This window comes from Hyla sarda, chromosome 4 (genome assembly GCF_029499605.1).
Source record: "Hyla sarda isolate aHylSar1 chromosome 4, aHylSar1.hap1, whole genome shotgun sequence".
Taxonomy (NCBI): Eukaryota; Metazoa; Chordata; class Amphibia; order Anura; family Hylidae; genus Hyla; species Hyla sarda.
The window spans coordinates 15,131,896-15,151,100 of NC_079192.1; the positions used below are offsets into that span (position 1 = coordinate 15,131,896).

A 19,205-nucleotide genomic window follows, 5' to 3' on the forward strand; every position below is an offset into this window, starting at 1 on the left:
TGGGCGCACTGTGGTTATCACTGTAATGGGTGCACTGTGGTTGTCACTGTTATGGGGGCACTATGGATATCACTTATGAGGGCACTGTGGTTGTCTGTTATAGGGGCACTGTGGATGTCACTGTTATGGGGGCGCTGTGGATGTCACTGTTATGGGGGCACTTTCGATGACACTGTTATGAGGGCACAGTGGTTGTCTGTTTTAGGGGCACTGTGGATGTCGCTGTTATACGGGTACTGTGGATGACACTGTAATGGGGGGTACTGTGGAAGACACTGTTATGGGGGGCATTGTGGATGTCACTGTTATAGGGGTACTGTGGATGTCACTGTTATGAGGCTCCAGTGGTTGTACCTGTTGTGGAAACTGCCTGTCACTGTTATGGGGGCACTGTGGCATTGCAGATGTCACTGTTATACGACACTACAATTATTACTGTCATGGGCACATTGGTTGTCATGGTTATGGGGCACTGTGGTCGTTGCTGTTATGTGGATTTTGCGAATGTCACTGTTATGGGGGCACTGTGGCTGTCACTTATGGGTCACTGTTATGGGGGCACTGTGGTTATCACTGTTATGGGCGCACTGTGGTTGTCACTGTTATGGGGGCACTGTGGTTATCACTGTTATGGGGGCACTGTGGTTGTCACTGTTATGGGGGCACTGTGGTTGTCACTGTTATGGGGGCACTGTAAATGTCACGGTTATGGAGGCACTGTGGAGGTCACTGTTATGGGAGCACTGTGAATGTCACTGTTATGGGCGCACTGTGGTTGTCACTGTTATGGGGGCACTGTGAATGTCACTGTTATGGGCGCACTGTGGCTGTCACTGTTATGGGGGCACTGTGAATGTCACTGTTATGGGGGCACTGTGGTTATCACTGTTATGGATGCACTGTGGTTGTCACTGTTATGGGTGCACTGTGGTTGTCACTGTTATGGGCGCACTGTGGTTGTCACTGTTATGGGGGCACTGAGGTTGTCACTGTTATGGGGGCACTGTGAATGTCACTGTTATGGGGGCACTGTGAATGTCACTGTTATGGGCGCACTGTGGTTGTCATTGTTATGGGGGCACTGTGGATGTCACTGTTATGGGGGCACTGTGAATGTCACTGTTATGGGGGCACTGTGGTTGTCACTGTTATGGGGGCACTATGGTTGTCACTGTTATGGGGGCACTGTGGTTGTCACTGTTATGGGGGCACTGTGAATGTCACTGTTATGGGGGCACTGTGAATGTCACTGTTATGGGCGCACTGTGATTGTCATTGTTATGGGGGCACTGTGGATGTCACTGTTATGGGGGCACTGTGAATGTCACGGTTATGGAGGCACTGTGGAGGTCACTGTTATGGGGGCACTGTGAATGTCACGGTTATGGAGTCACTGTGGATGTCACTGTTATGGGCGCACTGTGGATGTCACTGTTATGGGGGCACTGTGGTTGTCACTGTTATGGGGGCACTGTGGTTGTCACTGTTATGGGGGCACTGTGAATGTCACTGTTATGGGTGCACTGTGGTTGTCACTGTTATGGGGGCACTGTGGATGTCATTGTTATGGGAGCACTGTGGTTGTCACTGTTATGGGGGCACTGTGGATGTCACTGTTATGGGGGCACTGTGAATGTTACTGTTATGGGGGCACTGTGGATGTCACCTGTTATGGGGGCACTGTGGATGTCACCTGTTATGGGGGCACTGTGGATGTCACCTGTTATGGGGGCACTGTGGATGTCACCTGTTATGGGGGCACCGTGGATGTCACTGTTATGGGCGCACTGTGGATGTCACTGTTATGAGCGCACTGTGGATGTCACTGTTATGGGGGCACCGTGGATGTCACTGTTATGGATGCACTGTGGAGGTCACTGTTATGGGCGCACTGTGGATGTCACTGTTATGGGCGCACTGTGGATGTCACTGTTATGGGCGCACTGTGGATGTCACTGTTATGGGGGCACTGTGGAGGTCACTGTTATGGGCGCACTGTGGTTGTCACTGTTATGGGCGCACTGTGGTTGTCACTGTTATGGGGGCACTGTGGATGTCACTGTAATGGGGGCACTGTGGTTGTCACTGTTATGGGGGGCACTGTGAATGTCACTGTTATTGGGCTAAGGTGGATGTTAATGTTATAAAAAAAATCTAGGTCACACTGTTATGGGGGGACTATTATTATGACTGTTAGTGGGGAGCACTGTAGCTTTTACCATGGATATTAATGTTATGGAGGGCCTGTTATCACTGTTTTGGGTGACTTGTATAAAGGCTCAGCAGTGGTTGTCACTACTATGTGTATATTCTCGCTCTTGTTATGGGGCACTGTGGATGTCACTGTTATGGGGGCACTGTGGATGTCACTGTTATGGGGGCACTGTGGAGGTCACTGTTCTGGGGGCACTGTGGATGTCACTGTTATGGGGGCACTGTGGATGTCACTGTTATGGGGGCACTGTGGATGTTACTGTTATGGGGGCACTGTGGATGTCACTGTTATGGGGGCACTGTGGATGCCACTGTTATGGGGGCACTGTGGAGGTCACTGTTATGGGGGCACTGTGGATGTCACTTTTATGGGGGCACTGTGGATGTCACTGTTATGGGGGCACTGTGGATGTTACTGTTATGGGGGCACTGTGGATGTCACCTGTTATGGGGGCACTGTGGATGTCACCTGTTATGGGGGCACTGTGGAGGTCACTGTTATGGGGGCACTGTGGATGTCACTGTTATGGTAGCACTGTGGATGTCACCTGTTATGGGGCCACTGTGGAGGTTACTGTTATGGGGGCACTGTGGAGGTCACTGTTATGGGGGCACTGTGGATGTCACTGTTATGGGCGCACTGTGGAGGTCACTGTTATGGGGGCACTGTGGAGGTCACTGTTCTGGGGGCACTGTGGATGTCACTGTTATGGGGGCACTGTGGATGTCACTGTTATGGGGGCACTGTGGATGTTACTGTTATGGGGGCACTGTGGATGTCACTGTTATGGGGGCACTGTGGATGCCACTGTTATGGGGGCACTGTGGAGGTCACTGTTATGGGGGCACTGTGGATGTCACTTTTATGGGGGCACTGTGGATGTCACTGTTATGGGGGCACTGTGGATGTTACTGTTATGGGGGCACTGTGGATGTCACCTGTTATGGGGGCACTGTGGATGTCACCTGTTATGGGGGCACTGTGGAGGTCACTGTTATGGGGGCACTGTGGATGTCACTGTTATGGTAGCACTGTGGATGTCACCTGTTATGGGGGCACTGTGGAGGTTACTGTTATGGGGGCACTGTGGAGGTCACTGTTATGGGGGCACTGTGGATGTCACTGTTATGGGCGCACTGTGGAGGTCACTGTTATGGGGGCACTGTGGATGTCACTGTTATGGGGGCACTGTGGATGTCACTGTTATGGGGGCACTGTGGATGTTACTGTTATGGGGGCACTGTGGATGTCACCTGTTATGGGGGCACTGTGGATGTCACCTGTTATGGGGGCACTGTGGAGGTCACTGTTATGGGGGCACTGTGGATGTCACTGTTATGGTGGCACTGTGGATGTCACCTGTTATGGGGGCACTGTGGAGGTCACTGTTATGGGGGCACTGTGGAGGTCACTGTTATGGGGGCACTGTGGATGTCACCTGTTATGGGGGCACTGTGGATGTCACCAGTTATGGGGGCACTGTGGATGTCACTGTTATGGGGGCACTGTGGATGTCACTGTTATGGGGGCACTGTGGAGGTCACTGTTATGGGGGCACTGTGGAGGTCACTGTTATGGGGGCACTGTGGAGGTCACTGTTATGGGGGCACTGTGGATGTCACTGTTATGGGCGCACTGTGGAGGTCACTGTTATGGGGGCACTGTGGATGTCACTGTTATGGGGGCACTGTGGATGTCACTGTTATGGGGGCACTGTGGATGTCACTGTTATGGGGGCACTGTGGATGTCACCTGTTATGGGGGCACTGTGGATGTCACCTGTTATGGGGGCACTGTGGAGGTCACTGTTATGGGGGCACTGTGGATGTCACTGTTATGGTGGCACTGTGGATGTCACCTGTTATGGGGGCACTGTGGAGGTCACTGTTATGGGGGCACTGTGGAGGTCACTGTTATGGGGGCACTGTGGAGGTCACCTGTTATGGGGGCACTGTGGAGGTCACCTGTTATGGGGGCACTGTGGATGTCACCTGTTATGGGGGCACTGTGGAGGTCACTGTTATGGGGGCACTGTGGAGGTCACTTTTATGGGGGCACTGTGGATGTCACTGTTATGGGGGCACTGTGAATGTCACTGTTATTGGGCTAAGGTGGATGTTAATGTTATAAAAAAAAAATCTAGGTCACACTGTTATGGGGGGACTATTATTATGACTGTTAGTGGGGAGCACTGTAGCTTTTACCATGGATATTAATGTTATGGAGGGCCTGTTATCACTGTTTTGGGTGACTTGTATAAAGGCTCAGCAGTGGTTGTCACTACTATGTGTATATTCTCGCTCTTGTTATGGGGCACTGTGGATGTCACTGTTATGGGGGCACTGTGGATGTCACTGTTATGGGGGCACTGTGGAGGTCACTGTTCTGGGGGCACTGTGGATGTCACTGTTATGGGGGCACTGTGGATGTCACTGTTATGGGGGCACTGTGGATGTTACTGTTATGGGGGCACTGTGGATGTCACTGTTATGGGGGCACTGTGGAGGTCACTGTTATGGGGGCACTGTGGAGGTCACTGTTATGGGGGCACTGTGGATGTCACTTTTATGGGGGCACTGTGGATGTCACTGTTATGGGGGCACTGTGGATGTTACTGTTATGGGGGCACTGTGGATGTCACCTGTTATGGGGGCACTGTGGATGTCACCTGTTATGGGGGCACTGTGGAGGTCACTGTTATGGGGGCACTGTGGATGTCACTGTTATGGTAGCACTGTGGATGTCACCTGTTATGGGGGCACTGTGGAGGTTACTGTTATGGGGGCACTGTGGAGGTCACTGTTATGGGGGCACTGTGGATGTCACTGTTATGGGCGCACTGTGGAGGTCACTGTTATGGGGGCACTGTGGATGTCACTGTTATGGGGGCACTGTGGATGTCACTGTTATGGGGGCACTGTGGATGTTACTGTTATGGGGGCACTGTGGATGTCACCTGTTATGGGGGCACTGTGGATGTCACCTGTTATGGGGGCACTGTGGAGGTCACTGTTATGGGGGCACTGTGGATGTCACTGTTATGGTGGCACTGTGGATGTCACCTGTTATGGGGGCACTGTGGAGGTCACTGTTATGGGGGCACTGTGGAGGTCACTGTTATGGGGGCACTGTGGATGTCACCTGTTATGGGGGCACTGTGGATGTCACCAGTTATGGGGGCACTGTGGAGGTCACCTGTTATGGGGGCACTGTGGATGTCACCTGTTATGGGGGCACTGTGGAGGTCACTGTTATGGGGGCACTGTGGAGGTCACTGTTATGGGGGCACTGTGGATGTCACTGTTATGGGGGCACTGTGGATGTCACTGTTATGGGGGCACTGTGGAGGTCACTGTTATGGGGGCACTGTGGAGGTCACTGTTATGGGGGCACTGTGGAGGTCACTGTTATGGGGGCACTGTGGATGTCACTGTTATGGGCGCACTGTGGAGGTCACTGTTATGGGGGCACTGTGGATGTCACTGTTATGGGGCACTGTGGATGTCACCTGTTATGGGGGCACTGTGGAGGTCACTGTTATGGGGGCACTGTGGAGGTCACTGTTATGGGGGCACTGTGGATGTCACCTGTTATGGGGGCACTGTGGATGTCACCAGTTATGGGGGCACTGTGGAGGTCACCTGTTATGGGGGCACTGTGGATGTCACCTGTTATGGGGGCACTGTGGAGGTCACTGTTATGGGGGCACTGTGGAGGTCACTGTTATGGGGGCACTGTGGATGTCACTGTTATGGGGGCACTGTGGATGTCACTGTTATGGGGGCACTGTGGAGGTCACTGTTATGGGGGCACTGTGGAGGTCACTGTTATGGGGGCACTGTGGAGGTCACTGTTATGGGGGCACTGTGGATGTCACTGTTATGGGCGCACTGTGGAGGTCACTGTTATGGGGGCACTGTGGATGTCACTGTTATGGGGGCACTGTGGATGTCACTGTTATGGGGGCACTGTGGATGTCACCTGTTATGGGGGCACTGTGGATGTCACCTGTTATGGGGGCACTGTGGAGGTCACTGTTATGGGGGCACTGTGGATGTCACTGTTATGGTGGCACTGTGGATGTCACCTGTTATGGGGGCACTGTGGAGGTCACTGTTATGGGGGCACTGTGGAGGTCACTGTTATGGGGGCACTGTGGAGGTCACCTGTTATGGGGGCACTGTGGATGTCACCTGTTATGGGGGCACTGTGGATGTCACCTGTTATGGGGGCACTGTGGAGGTCACTGTTATGGGGGCACTGTGGAGGTCACTGTTATGGGGGCACTGTGGATGTCACTGTTATGGGGGCACTGTGAATGTCACTGTTATGGGGGCACTGTGGATGTCACTGTTATGGGGGCACTGTGGATGTCACTGTTATGGGCGCACTGTGGAGGTCACTGTTAATGGGGCACTGTGGATGTCACTGTTATGGGGGCACTGTGGCTCTACATGTGGGTGGTGACATTGATACAAGGATATTATAGGAGAGCTGGACCCCAGACATGTGACAATCACCTGGCAGCAGATATAACTAGGAGATGCTATTATAATATCTGTATATTATTATATATATTATATCTGCATATTATTATATATTATTATATCTGTATATTATATCTGTATATTATTATGTATATTATTATATCTGTATATTATATCTGTATATTATTATGTATATTATTATGTATATCATTATATCTGTATATTATTATGTATATTATTATTGTGTATATTATTATGATATATCTGTATAGTATTATATCTGTATATTATTATGTATATTATTATTGTGTATATTATTATGATATATCTGTATATTATTATATCTGTATATTATTATGTATATTATTATTGTGTATATTATTATGATATATATATATATATTATTATATCTGTAGTGCTATCACTAACCACCTGTGTCCTCTCTGTCTTACAGGTTTCAGGATGCTGAGGGATACATCCTATACCCACAGATTGGGGACCGCTTGGACTTGTTGTGCCCCCGCTCTGAGCCTCGAGGGCCCTTTTCCTCCTCCCCCTATGAATATTATAAGCTTTACTTGGTGAGCACTGAAGAAGAGGTAGTAACGTGTTCTGTCCTGCGGACGCCCAACCTCCTCCTCACCTGCGATCGCCCCGGGCAAGACCTTCGCTTTACCATCAAATTCCAGGAGTACAGCCCCAACCTGTGGGGTCACGAGTTCAAATCCCACCGGGACTACTACATCATCGGTGAGCTCTGATGTCACAGTAGATGATAAAACTTCCAGCCCCCAAATGTTCTTCTGCCCCCGAATCTACAACCCTCATACTTGCCCCCATTAACATATCTTAATAATGGTTGCAGCCATTTTTTGGGATACAAAGCTCCAAATGTCCTGCACAGACGTGGAAATACGTGATAAAACTCTGTCTTCTCTCAGTGACCACTAGAGGGAGCTCAGGAGCTTACTGTATACAATTTCTACATTAAACTCAATAATAACACAATATACCAGTGTTTCCCAACCAGGGTGCCCCCAGTTGTTGCAAGACTACAACTCCCAGCATGCCCGGACAGCCTTTGGCTGTCCGGGTATGCTGGGAGTTGTAGTTTTGCAACAGCTGGGGACACCCTGGTTGGGAAACACTGCAGTATACACTATGGTTTCTAAGCTCTGAATTGACATGTCTGCAGGAGATTTGGAACTGGACAACACTGTTTGGAAAACACTGATGTAGAGGTTCTTTTGTATACCTCGTGCTTACCTATTTTAGCTGATGTGGCAGGCATGGGTTTGACTCCATGATTTTCTAATGCTGCCTACCTTTCCTATGAATCCTCTGTTTTTTTCAGAGAAGGGGGGAGTCTGATCACTGCACCTGGTCATGTACTTAGGATTCTGGTTCTACAGGTCAGCCAGGTGAACGGATTAGATTCATGGGTAGGTTGGTGTCACATTATGTGCAGTTTTGATGCAGTTAGAAATTAGTGTTAGCAATTTGGCCTATAATACAATTGAGATAGCAGCAGTATACAGACAGGGTGGGAGGGGAGGTGTATAACTACTATATATCCTGATCCCATAGAGATAGCAGCAGTATACAGATAGAGCTGGAGGAGAGGTGTATAACTACTATATATATCCTGATCTCATAGAGATAGCAGAAGCAGCAGTATACAGATAGAGCTGGAGGAAAGGTGTATAACTACTATATATCATGATCCCATAGAGGTAGCAGCAGCAGTATACAGGTAGATCTGGAGGGGATGGGTATAACTACTATATATCCTGATCCTATAGAGACAGCAGCAGTATACAGATATAGCTGGAGGGGAGCTGTATAACTACTATATATCCCGATCCCATAGAGATAGCAGCAGTATACATATAGAGCTGGGGGTGGTGTATAATTACTATATATCCTGATCCCATAGAGATAGCAGCAGTATACAGATAGAGCTGGAGGAGCTATATAATTACTATATATCCTGATCCCATAGAGATAGCAGCAGTATACAGATAGAGCTGGAGGGGAGGTATATAACTACTATATATCATGATCCCATAGAGATAGCAGCAGTATACAGATAGAGCTGGAGGGGAGGGGAGGTATATAACTACTATATATCATGATCCCATAAAGACAGCAGCAGTATACAGATAGAGCTGGAGGAGGTATATAATTACTATATATCCTGATCCCATAGAGATAGCAGCAGTATACAGATAGAGCTGGGGGGAGGTGTATAATTACTATATATCCTGATCCCATAGAGATAACAGCAGTATACAGATAGAGCTGGAGGGGAGGTGTATAATTACTATATATCCTGATCCCATAGCGATAGCAGCAGTATACAGATAGAGCTGGAGGGGAGGTGTATAACTACTATATATCCCGATCCCATAGAGATAGCAGCAGTATACATATAGAGCTGGAGGGGAGGTGTATAATTACTATATATCCTGATCCCATAGAGACAGCAGCAGTATACAGATAGAGCTGGGGGGGTTTGTATAATTACTATATATCCTGATCCCATAGAGACAGCAGCAGTATACAGATAGAGCTGGGGGAGGTGTATAACTACTATATATACTATACATTAAACTCAATAATAACACAATATACCAGTGTTTCCCAACCAGGGTGCCCCCAGTTGTTGCAAGACTACAACTCCCAGCATGCCCGGACAGCCTTTGGCTGTCCGGGTATGCTGGGAGTTGTAGTTTTGCAACAGCTGGGGACACCCTGGTTGGGAAACACTGCAGTATACACTATGGTTTCTAAGCTCTGAATTGACATGTCTGCAGGAGATTTGAAACTGGACAACACTGTTTGGAAAACACTGATGTAGAGGTTCTTTTGTATACCTCGTGCTTACCTATTTTAGCTGATGTGGCAGGCATGGGTTTGACTCCATGGTTTTCTAATGCTGCCTACCTTTCCTATGAATCCTCTGTTTTTTTCAGAGAAGGGGGGAGTCTGATCACTGCACCTGGTCATGTACTTAGGATTCTGGTTCTACAGGTCAGCCAGGTGAACGGATTAGATTCATGGGTAGGTTGGTGTCACATTATGTGCAGTTTTGATGCAGTTAGAAATTAGTGTTAGCAATTTGGCCTATAATACAATTGAGATAGCAGCAGTATACAGACAGGGTGGGAGGGGAGGTGTATAACTACTATATATCCTGATCCCATAGAGATAGCAGCAGTATACAGATAGAGCTGGAGGAGAGGTGTATAACTACTATATATATCCTGATCTCATAGAGATAGCAGAAGCAGCAGTATACAGATAGAGCTGGAGGAAAGGTGTATAACTACTATATATCATGATCCCATAGAGGTAGCAGCAGCAGTATACAGGTAGATCTGGAGGGGATGGGTATAACTACTATATATCCTGATCCTATAGAGACAGCAGCAGTATACAGATATAGCTGGAGGGGAGCTGTATAACTACTATATATCCCGATCCCATAGAGATAGCAGCAGTATACATATAGAGCTGGGGGTGGTGTATAATTACTATATATCCTGATCCCATAGAGATAGCAGCAGTATACAGATAGAGCTGGAGGAGGTATATAATTACTATATATCCTGATCCCATAGAGATAGCAGCAGTATACAGATAGAGCTGGAGGGGAGGTATATAACTACTATATATCATGATCCCATAGAGATAGCAGCAGTATACAGATAGAGCTGGAGGGGAGGTGTGTAATTACTATATATCCTAATCCCATAGAGATAGCAGCAGTATACAGATAGAGCTGGGGGTGGTGTATAATTACTATATATCCTGATCCCATAAAGACAGCAGCAGTATACAGATAGAGCTGGGGGGGGGGGTTGTATAATTACTATATATCCTGATCCCATAGAGATAGCAGCAGTATACAGATAGAGCTGGGGGGAGGTGTATAATTACTATATATCCTGATCCCATAGAGATAGCAGCAGTATACAGATAGAGCTGGAGGGGAGGTATATAACTACTATATATCATGATCCCATAGAGATAGCAGCAGTATACAGATAGAGCTGGAGGGGAGGTGTATAATTACTATATATCCTAATCCCATAGAGATAGCAGCAGTATACAGATAGAGCTGGGGGTGGTGTATAATTACTATATATCCTGATCCCATAAAGACAGCAGCAGTATACAGATAGAGCTGGGGGGGGGGGTTGTATAATTACTATATATCCTGATCCCATAGAGATAGCAGCAGTATACAGATAGAGCTGGGGGGAGGTGTATAATTACTATATATCCTAATCCCATAGAGATAGCAGCAGTATACAGATAGAGCTGGGGGTGGTGTATAATTACTATATATCCTGATCCCATAGAGATAGCAGCAGTATACAGATAGAGCTGGGGGGAGGTGTATAATTACTATATATCCTAATCCCATAGAGATAGCAGCAGTATACAGATAGAGCTGGGGGTGGTGTATAATTACTATATATCCTGATCCCATAAAGACAGCAGCAGTATACAGATAGAGCTGGGGGGAGGTGTATAATTACTATATATCCTGATCCCATAGAGATAGCAGCAGTATACAGATAGAGCTGGGGGGGTTTGTATAATTACTATATATCCTGATCCCATAGAGACAGCAGCAGTATACAGATAGAGCTGGGGGAGGTGTATAACTACTATATATCCTGATCCCATAGAGATAGCAGCAGTATACAGATAGAGCTGGGGGGAGGTGTATAATTACTATATATCCTGATCCCATAGAGATAGCAGCAGTATACAGATAGAGCTGGGGGGGTTTGTATAATTACTATATATCCTGATCCCATAGAGATAGCAGCAGTATACATATAGAGCTGGAGGGGAGGTGTATAATTACTATATATCCTGATCCCATAGAGACAGCAGCAGTATACAGATAGAGCTGGGGGGGTTTGTATAATTACTATATATCCTGATCCCATAGAGACAGCAGCAGTATACAGATAGAGCTGGGGGAGGTGTATAACTACTATATATCCTGATCCCATAGATATAACAGGGCACCTACCCTGATGATTAGTTCTCACCCAAGCAAGAATTCCCACTGGCCAGGGAGAACGATGACCTGGATGGACCTTCCCCAGTGCCATGTCTACCACCAATGGACAGGAGCTGCTCCTCTTACAGATGGGATGTGGTGATGGGGTGTGGTGATGGGATGTGGTGATGGGGTGTGGTGATGGGGTGTGGTGATGGGATGGGGTGTGGTGATAAGGTGTGGTGATGGGATGGGGTGATGGGGTGCGGTGATGGGGTGCGGTGATGGGGTGCGGTGATGGGATGTGGTGATGGGGTGTGGTGATGGGGTGTGGTGATGGGGTGTGGTGATGGGGTGTGGTAATGGGGTGTGGTGATGGGATCTGGTGATGGGATCTGGTGATGGGGTGTGGTGATGGGGTGTGGTGATGGGATGTGGTGATGGGGTGCGGTGATGGGGTGTGGTGATGGGATGTGGTGATGGGATGTGGTGATGGGGTGTGGTGATGGGGTGTGGTGATGGGATGTGGTGATGGGGTGCGGTGATGGGGTGTGGTGATGGGATCTGGTGATGGGGTGTGGTGATGGGGTGTGGTGATGGGATGTGGTGATGGGGTGCGGTGATGGGGTGTGGTGATGGGATGTGGTGATGGGATGTGGTGATGGGGTGTGGTGATGGGATGTGGTGATGGGGTGTGGTGATGGGGTGTGGTGATGGGATGTGGTGATGGGATGTGGTGATGGGGTGTGGCGATGGGATGTGGTGATGGGATGTGGTGATGGGGTGTGGTGATGGGATGGGGTGTGTTGATGGGGTGTGGTGATGGTGATGGGATGTGGTGATGGGGTGTGTTGATGGGGTGTGGTGATGGTGATGGGATGTGGTGATGGGTTGTGGTGATGGGGTCTGGTGACGGAATGGGGTGTGGTGATGTGGTGTGGTGATGGGATGTGGTGATGGGGTGTGTTGATGGGGTGTGTTGATGGGGTGTGGTGATGGTGATGGGATGTGGTGATGGGATGTGGTGATGGGGTCTGGTGATGGAATGGGGTGTGGTGATGGGATGTGGTGATGGCGTGTGGTGATGGGGTGTGGTGATGGGGTGTGGTGATGGGGTGTGGTGATGGGGTGTGGTGATGGGATGTGGTGATGGGGTGCGGTGATGGGGTGCGGTGATGGGGTGCGGTGATGGGATGCGGTGATGGGATGTGGTGATGGGGTGTGGTGATGGGGTGTGGTGATGGGGTGTGGTGATGGGATGTGGTGATGGGGTGTGGTGATGGGGTGTGGTGATGGGGTGCGGTGATGGGATGCGGTGATGGGATGCGGTGATGGGATGTGGTGATGTGATGTGGTGTGGTGATGGGGTGTGGTGATGGGGTGTGGTGATGTGGTATGGTGATGGGGTGGGGTGATGGGGTGTGGTGATGGGGTGTGGTGATGGTGATGGGGTGTGGTGATGGGGTGTGGTGATGGGGTGTGGTGATGGTGATGGGGTGCGGTGTGGTGATGGTGATGGGGTGTGGTGATGGGGTGCGGTGATGGGGTGTGGTGATGGTGATGGTGTGTGGTGATGGGGTGTGGTGATGGGGTGTGGTGATGGGGTGTGGTGATGGGATGCGGTGATGGGGTGCGGTGATGGGGTGCGGTGATGGGGTGTGGTGATGGGGTGTGGTGATGGGGTGTGGTGATGGGGTGTGGTGATGGGATGCGGTGCGGTGATGGGATGCGGTGCGGTGATGGGGTGCGGTGATGGGGTGCGGTGATGGGGTGTGGTGATGGGGTGTGGTGATGGGGTGTGGTGATGGGCTGTGGTGATGGGGTGCGGTGATGGGGTGCGGTGATGGGGTGCGGTGATGGGATGCGGTGATGGGGTGCGGTGATGGGGTGCGGTGATGGGATGCGGTGATGGGATGTGGTGATGGGGTGTGGTGATGGGGTGTGGTGATGGGGTGTGGTGATGGGATGTGGTGATGGGGTGTGGTGATGGGGTGTGGTGATGGGGTGCGGTGATGGGATGCGGTGATGGGATGCGGTGATGGGATGTGGTGATGTGATGTGGTGTGGTGATGGGGTGTGGTGATGGGGTGTGGTGATGTGGTATGGTGATGGGGTGTGGTGATGGGGTGTGGTGATGGTGATGGGGTGTGGTGATGGGGTGTGGTGATGGGGTGTGGTGATGGTGATGGGGTGCGGTGTGGTGATGGTGATGGGGTGTGGTGATGGGGTGCGGTGATGGGGTGTGGTGATGGTGATGGTGTGTGGTGATGGGGTGTGGTGATGGGGTGTGGTGATGGGGTGTGGTGATGGGATGCGGTGATGGGGTGCGGTGATGGGGTGCGGTGATGGGGTGTGGTGATGGGGTGTGGTGATGGGGTGTGGTGATGGGGTGTGGTGATGGGATGCGGTGCGGTGATGGGATGCGGTGCGGTGATGGGGTGCGGTGATGGGGTGCGGTGATGGGGTGTGGTGATGGGGTGTGGTGATGGGGTGTGGTGATGGGGTGTGGTGATGGGGTGCGGTGATGGGGTGCGGTGATGGGGTGCGGTGATGGGATGCGGTGATGGGATGCGGTGATGGGATGTGGTGATGTGGTGTGGTGATGGGGTGTGGTGATGGGGTGTGGTGATGTGGTGTGGTGATGGGGTGGGGTGATGGGGTGTGGTGATGGGGTGTGGTGATGGTGATGGGGTGTGGTGATGGTGATGGGGTGTGGTGATGGGGTGTGGTGATGGTGATGGGGTGCGGTGATGGGGTGTGGTGATGGTGATGGGGTGTGGTGATGGGGTGCGGTGATGGGGTGTGGTGATGGTGATGGGGTGGGGTGATGGGGTGCGGTGATGGGGTGTGGTGATGGGGTGTGGTGATGGTGATGGGGTGTGGTGATGGGGTGTGGTGATGGTGATGGGGTGTGGTGATGGGGTGTGGTGATGGTGATGGGGTGTGGTGATGGTGATGGGGTGTGGTGATGGGGTGTGGTGATGGGGTGTGGTGATGGGGTGCGGTGATGGGGTGTGGTGATGGTGATGGGGTGTGGTGATGAGGTGTGGTGATGGGATGCGGTGATGGGGTGCGGTGATGGGGTGGGGTGATGGGGTGTGGTGATGGGGTGTGGTGATAGGGTGTGGTGATGGGGTGTGGTGATGGGGTGTGGTGATGGTGATGGGGACGGGTGATGGGGTGTGGTGATGGGGTGTGGTGATGGGATGTGGTGATGGGGTGTGGTGATGGGGTGTGGTGATGGGATCTGGTGATGGGATGTGGTGATGGGGTGTGGTAATGGGGTGTGGTAATGGGGTGCGGTGATGGGGTGTGGTGATGGGATGTGGTGATGGGGTGTGGTGATGGTGATGGGGTGTGGTAATGGGGTGCGGTGATGGGGTGTGGTGATGGGGTGTGGTGATGGGGTGTGGTGATGGGATGTGGTGATGGGGTGCGGTGATGGGGTGCGGTGATGGGGTGCGGTGATGGTGATGGGGTGCGGTGATGGGGTGTGGTGATGGGATGTGGTGATGAGGTGTGGTGATGGGGTGCGGTGATGGGGTGCGGTGATGGGGTGTGGTGATGGGATGTGGTGATGGGGTGTGGTGATGTGGTATGGTGATGGGGTGTGGTGATGGGGTGTGGTGATGGTGATGGGGTGTGGTGATGGGGTGTGGTGATGGGGTGTGGTGATGGTGATGGGGTGCGGTGTGGTGATGGTGATGGGGTGTGGTGATGGGGTGCGGTGATGGGGTGTGGTGATGGTGATGGTGTGTGGTGATGGGGTGTGGTGATGGGGTGTGGTGATGGGGTGTGGTGATGGGATGCGGTGATGGGGTGCGGTGATGGGGTGCGGTGATGGGGTGTGGTGATGGGGTGTGGTGATGGGGTGTGGTGATGGGGTGTGGTGATGGGATGCGGTGCGGTGATGGGATGCGGTGCGGTGATGGGGTGCGGTGATGGGGTGCGGTGATGGGGTGTGGTGATGGGGTGTGGTGATGGGGTGTGGTGATGGGGTGTGGTGATGGGGTGCGGTGATGGGGTGCGGTGATGGGGTGCGGTGATGGGATGCGGTGATGGGATGCGGTGATGGGATGTGGTGATGTGGTGTGGTGATGGGGTGTGGTGATGGGGTGTGGTGATGTGGTGTGGTGATGGGGTGGGGTGATGGGGTGTGGTGATGGGGTGTGGTGATGGTGATGGGGTGTGGTGATGGTGATGGGGTGTGGTGATGGGGTGTGGTGATGGTGATGGGGTGCGGTGATGGGGTGTGGTGATGGTGATGGGGTGTGGTGATGGGGTGCGGTGATGGGGTGTGGTGATGGTGATGGGGTGGGGTGATGGGGTGCGGTGATGGGGTGTGGTGATGGGGTGTGGTGATGGTGATGGGGTGTGGTGATGGGGTGTGGTGATGGTGATGGGGTGTGGTGATGGGGTGTGGTGATGGTGATGGGGTGTGGTGATGGTGATGGGGTGTGGTGATGGGGTGTGGTGATGGGGTGTGGTGATGGGGTGCGGTGATGGGGTGTGGTGATGGTGATGGGGTGTGGTGATGAGGTGTGGTGATGGGATGCGGTGATGGGGTGCGGTGATGGGGTGGGGTGATGGGGTGTGGTGATGGGGTGTGGTGATAGGGTGTGGTGATGGGGTGTGGTGATGGGGTGTGGTGATGGTGATGGGGACGGGTGATGGGGTGTGGTGATGGGGTGTGGTGATGGGATGTGGTGATGGGGTGTGGTGATGGGGTGTGGTGATGGGATCTGGTGATGGGATGTGGTGATGGGGTGTGGTAATGGGGTGTGGTAATGGGGTGCGGTGATGGGGTGTGGTGATGGGATGTGGTGATGGGGTGTGGTGATGGTGATGGGGTGTGGTAATGGGGTGCGGTGATGGGGTGTGGTGATGGGGTGTGGTGATGGGGTGTGGTGATGGGATGTGGTGATGGGGTGCGGTGATGGGGTGCGGTGATGGGGTGCGGTGATGGTGATGGGGTGCGGTGATGGGGTGTGGTGATGGGATGTGGTGATGAGGTGTGGTGATGGGGTGCGGTGATGGGGTGCGGTGATGGGGTGTGGTGATGGGATGTGGTGATGGGGTGTGGTGATGGGGTGCGGTGATGGGGTGCGGTGATGGGGTGCGGTGATGGGATGTGTTGGTGTCAAGCAGCGGCTGATAAAGGCCTAATGTTAATAGTTTCTGAGGGCTCCCTGTCTTCTATGTTTCACTCAACTTTCCCGAGGGCAAATAACTGGTGAGCGGCTGAATAGAATTCCTGACAAATTTCTGACAACTTTCCTTATGATTCATCCGGCGCTGGTAATCAGTGGACACCATCTTTCATTTCTTGTTCTGTGAGGGAAGTGACTGTCCATCCCGGCTTCCATCCCCCCTTTCTCCTTCCGTGGTCCACACCATTCCTAGAATCTGTATGTGCCCCCGCTCCCCCCCCACCATCCCGCCTCTCCCTCCATCCTCTGCTGCACTTCCCCTCGGGGTGCTCTTGTTTGCTGTGCCAGCGAGCGGAAATAACAAGCCCTGACATTTAGGTCAGGAATTGAGTGGGGGGGGGGAGACACGGCGAGGAGGCCGGGAGGAACCCATCTACCTCCGACACTCATCATTGCCACCAGACTCATTTACCTGCTGCTCAGAGGATTGTGGGACAATAGGGGGGGTCATTCATTATTCATTATACTATTATCTAATGGCGAAAAAAATTGGGATGAGACACGTTGGGACTGATATGTTGGGACTCACTTTGCACTTAGTTTTGGACTTTAAAGGGGTTATCCAGGAAAAAACTTTTTTGTATATATCAACTGGCTCCAGAAAGTTAAACAGATTTGTAAATTACTTCTATTAAAAAATCTTCATCCTTTCAGTACTTATGAGCTTCTGAAGTTGAGTTGTTCTGTTCTGTCTAAGTGCTCTTTGATGACACCTGTCTCGGGAACTGCCCGGTTTAGAAGCAAATCCCCAAAGCAAACCTCTTCTAAACTGGGTGGTTACCAAGACACATGTCATCAGAGAGCACTTAGACAGAAAAGAACAACCTTAACTTCAGAAGCTCATAAGTACTGAAAGGATTAAGATTTTTTAATAGAAGTCATTTACAAATCTGTTTAACTTTCTGGAGCCAGTTGATATATATATATATATATATAAAAAAAGTTTTTTTTTCCTGGAATACCCCTTTAACCACCTCAATATTTAAATGTGATATGAACTAAAAAAAAGTTAGTACTTTCCTTAAAAAAAAAATATGGCGCACGTTACTCCACAATTCTCCTTGCTGCCATCCTGCCAGGGAGCAATAATCACCTGGGTGGGGTTATAGTCAGGAGTTCTTTGGCCCACGTGTAACCCTGAGAGGCAACGGACCCTCCCCTACCATGGTCCTCCATCCAGAAGTGGGCCTTACGCTTTCAATTTGCCAAAATAAAGACTCTTTTAAAGGGGTACTCCACTGGAAAAGACTTTTTTTTTTTTTTTTAAATCAACTGGTGCCAGAAAGTTAAACAGATTTGTAAATGACTTCTATTAAAAAAAATCTTAATCCTTCCAGTACTTATTAGCTGCTGAATACTACAGAGGAAATTCTTTTTTTTTTTTTAAGCACAGAGCTCTCTGCTGACATCACGAGCACAGTGCTCTCTGCTGACATCTCTGTCCCTTGTTTGCTATGGGGGATTTCCTTTTACTCTGGACAGAGATGTCAGCAGAGAGCACTGTGGTCATGATGTCAGCAGAAAGCTCTGTGTTTCAAACGGAAAAGAATTTCCGCTGTAGTATTCAGCAGCTAATAAGTACCGGAAGGATTAAGATTTTTTAATAGAAGTAATTTACAAATCTGTTTAACTTTCTGGCACCAGTTGATTAAAAAAAAAAAAGTTTTTCACCGGAGTACCCCCTTTAAATCAATAAAGAAGCATGTACGTGCACTCAGCGCTCGGCGGAGATAGTTGTGTAATGGGGTCCGGTTACGGGGAGCTGGATCTCAGCATAGGCGCAGGTAGAATGGCGCTCAGAGGCTACACTGGCAGTTTTGCACGTGAGTGCGTGCTTCTTCCGGCCTCTTAGAGGCCGGAAGAAGCACGCACTCACGTGCGAAACTACCTGCGCCTATGCTGAGATCCAGCTCCCCGTAACCAGACTCCGTCACGCAACTATCTCCGCCAAGCGGTGAGTGCACGTACGTGCTTCTTTATTCGTTTATATTGATACTTCATATTTTGTGTATGTGCACCCCGCAGGAGATAAAGAGTTGGTTTGCTGAGACCACGCCGGTATCCAGTTCAGGTGACGTTGACCTCTTGTGCGCTCTCCCCTCGTTTCCTATCTCACTGTTGCAAGATTTGTAAATTACTTCTATTAAAACAAAAAAAAAATCTTAATCCTTCCAGTACTTATCAGCTGCTGTATGATCCGCAGGAAGTTCTTTTCTTTTTGAATTTCCTTTCTGTCTGACCACAGTGCTCTCTGCTGACACCTCTGTCCG

General features: G+C 50.7%; 1 protein-coding gene across 1 annotated transcript in view; it reads left to right on the forward strand.

Moving 5' to 3' along the window:
• Positions 1-19,205, forward strand: part of EFNB3 (ephrin B3) — a gene marked incomplete at its 3' end in the record, with an annotated part of 106,490 nt that overhangs the window by 68,321 nt on the left and 18,964 nt on the right. The window contains 1 exon segment of the mRNA XM_056570086.1: positions 7,157-7,452. Within this exon segment, the coding sequence (XP_056426061.1) occupies positions 7,157-7,452 (296 nt within the window).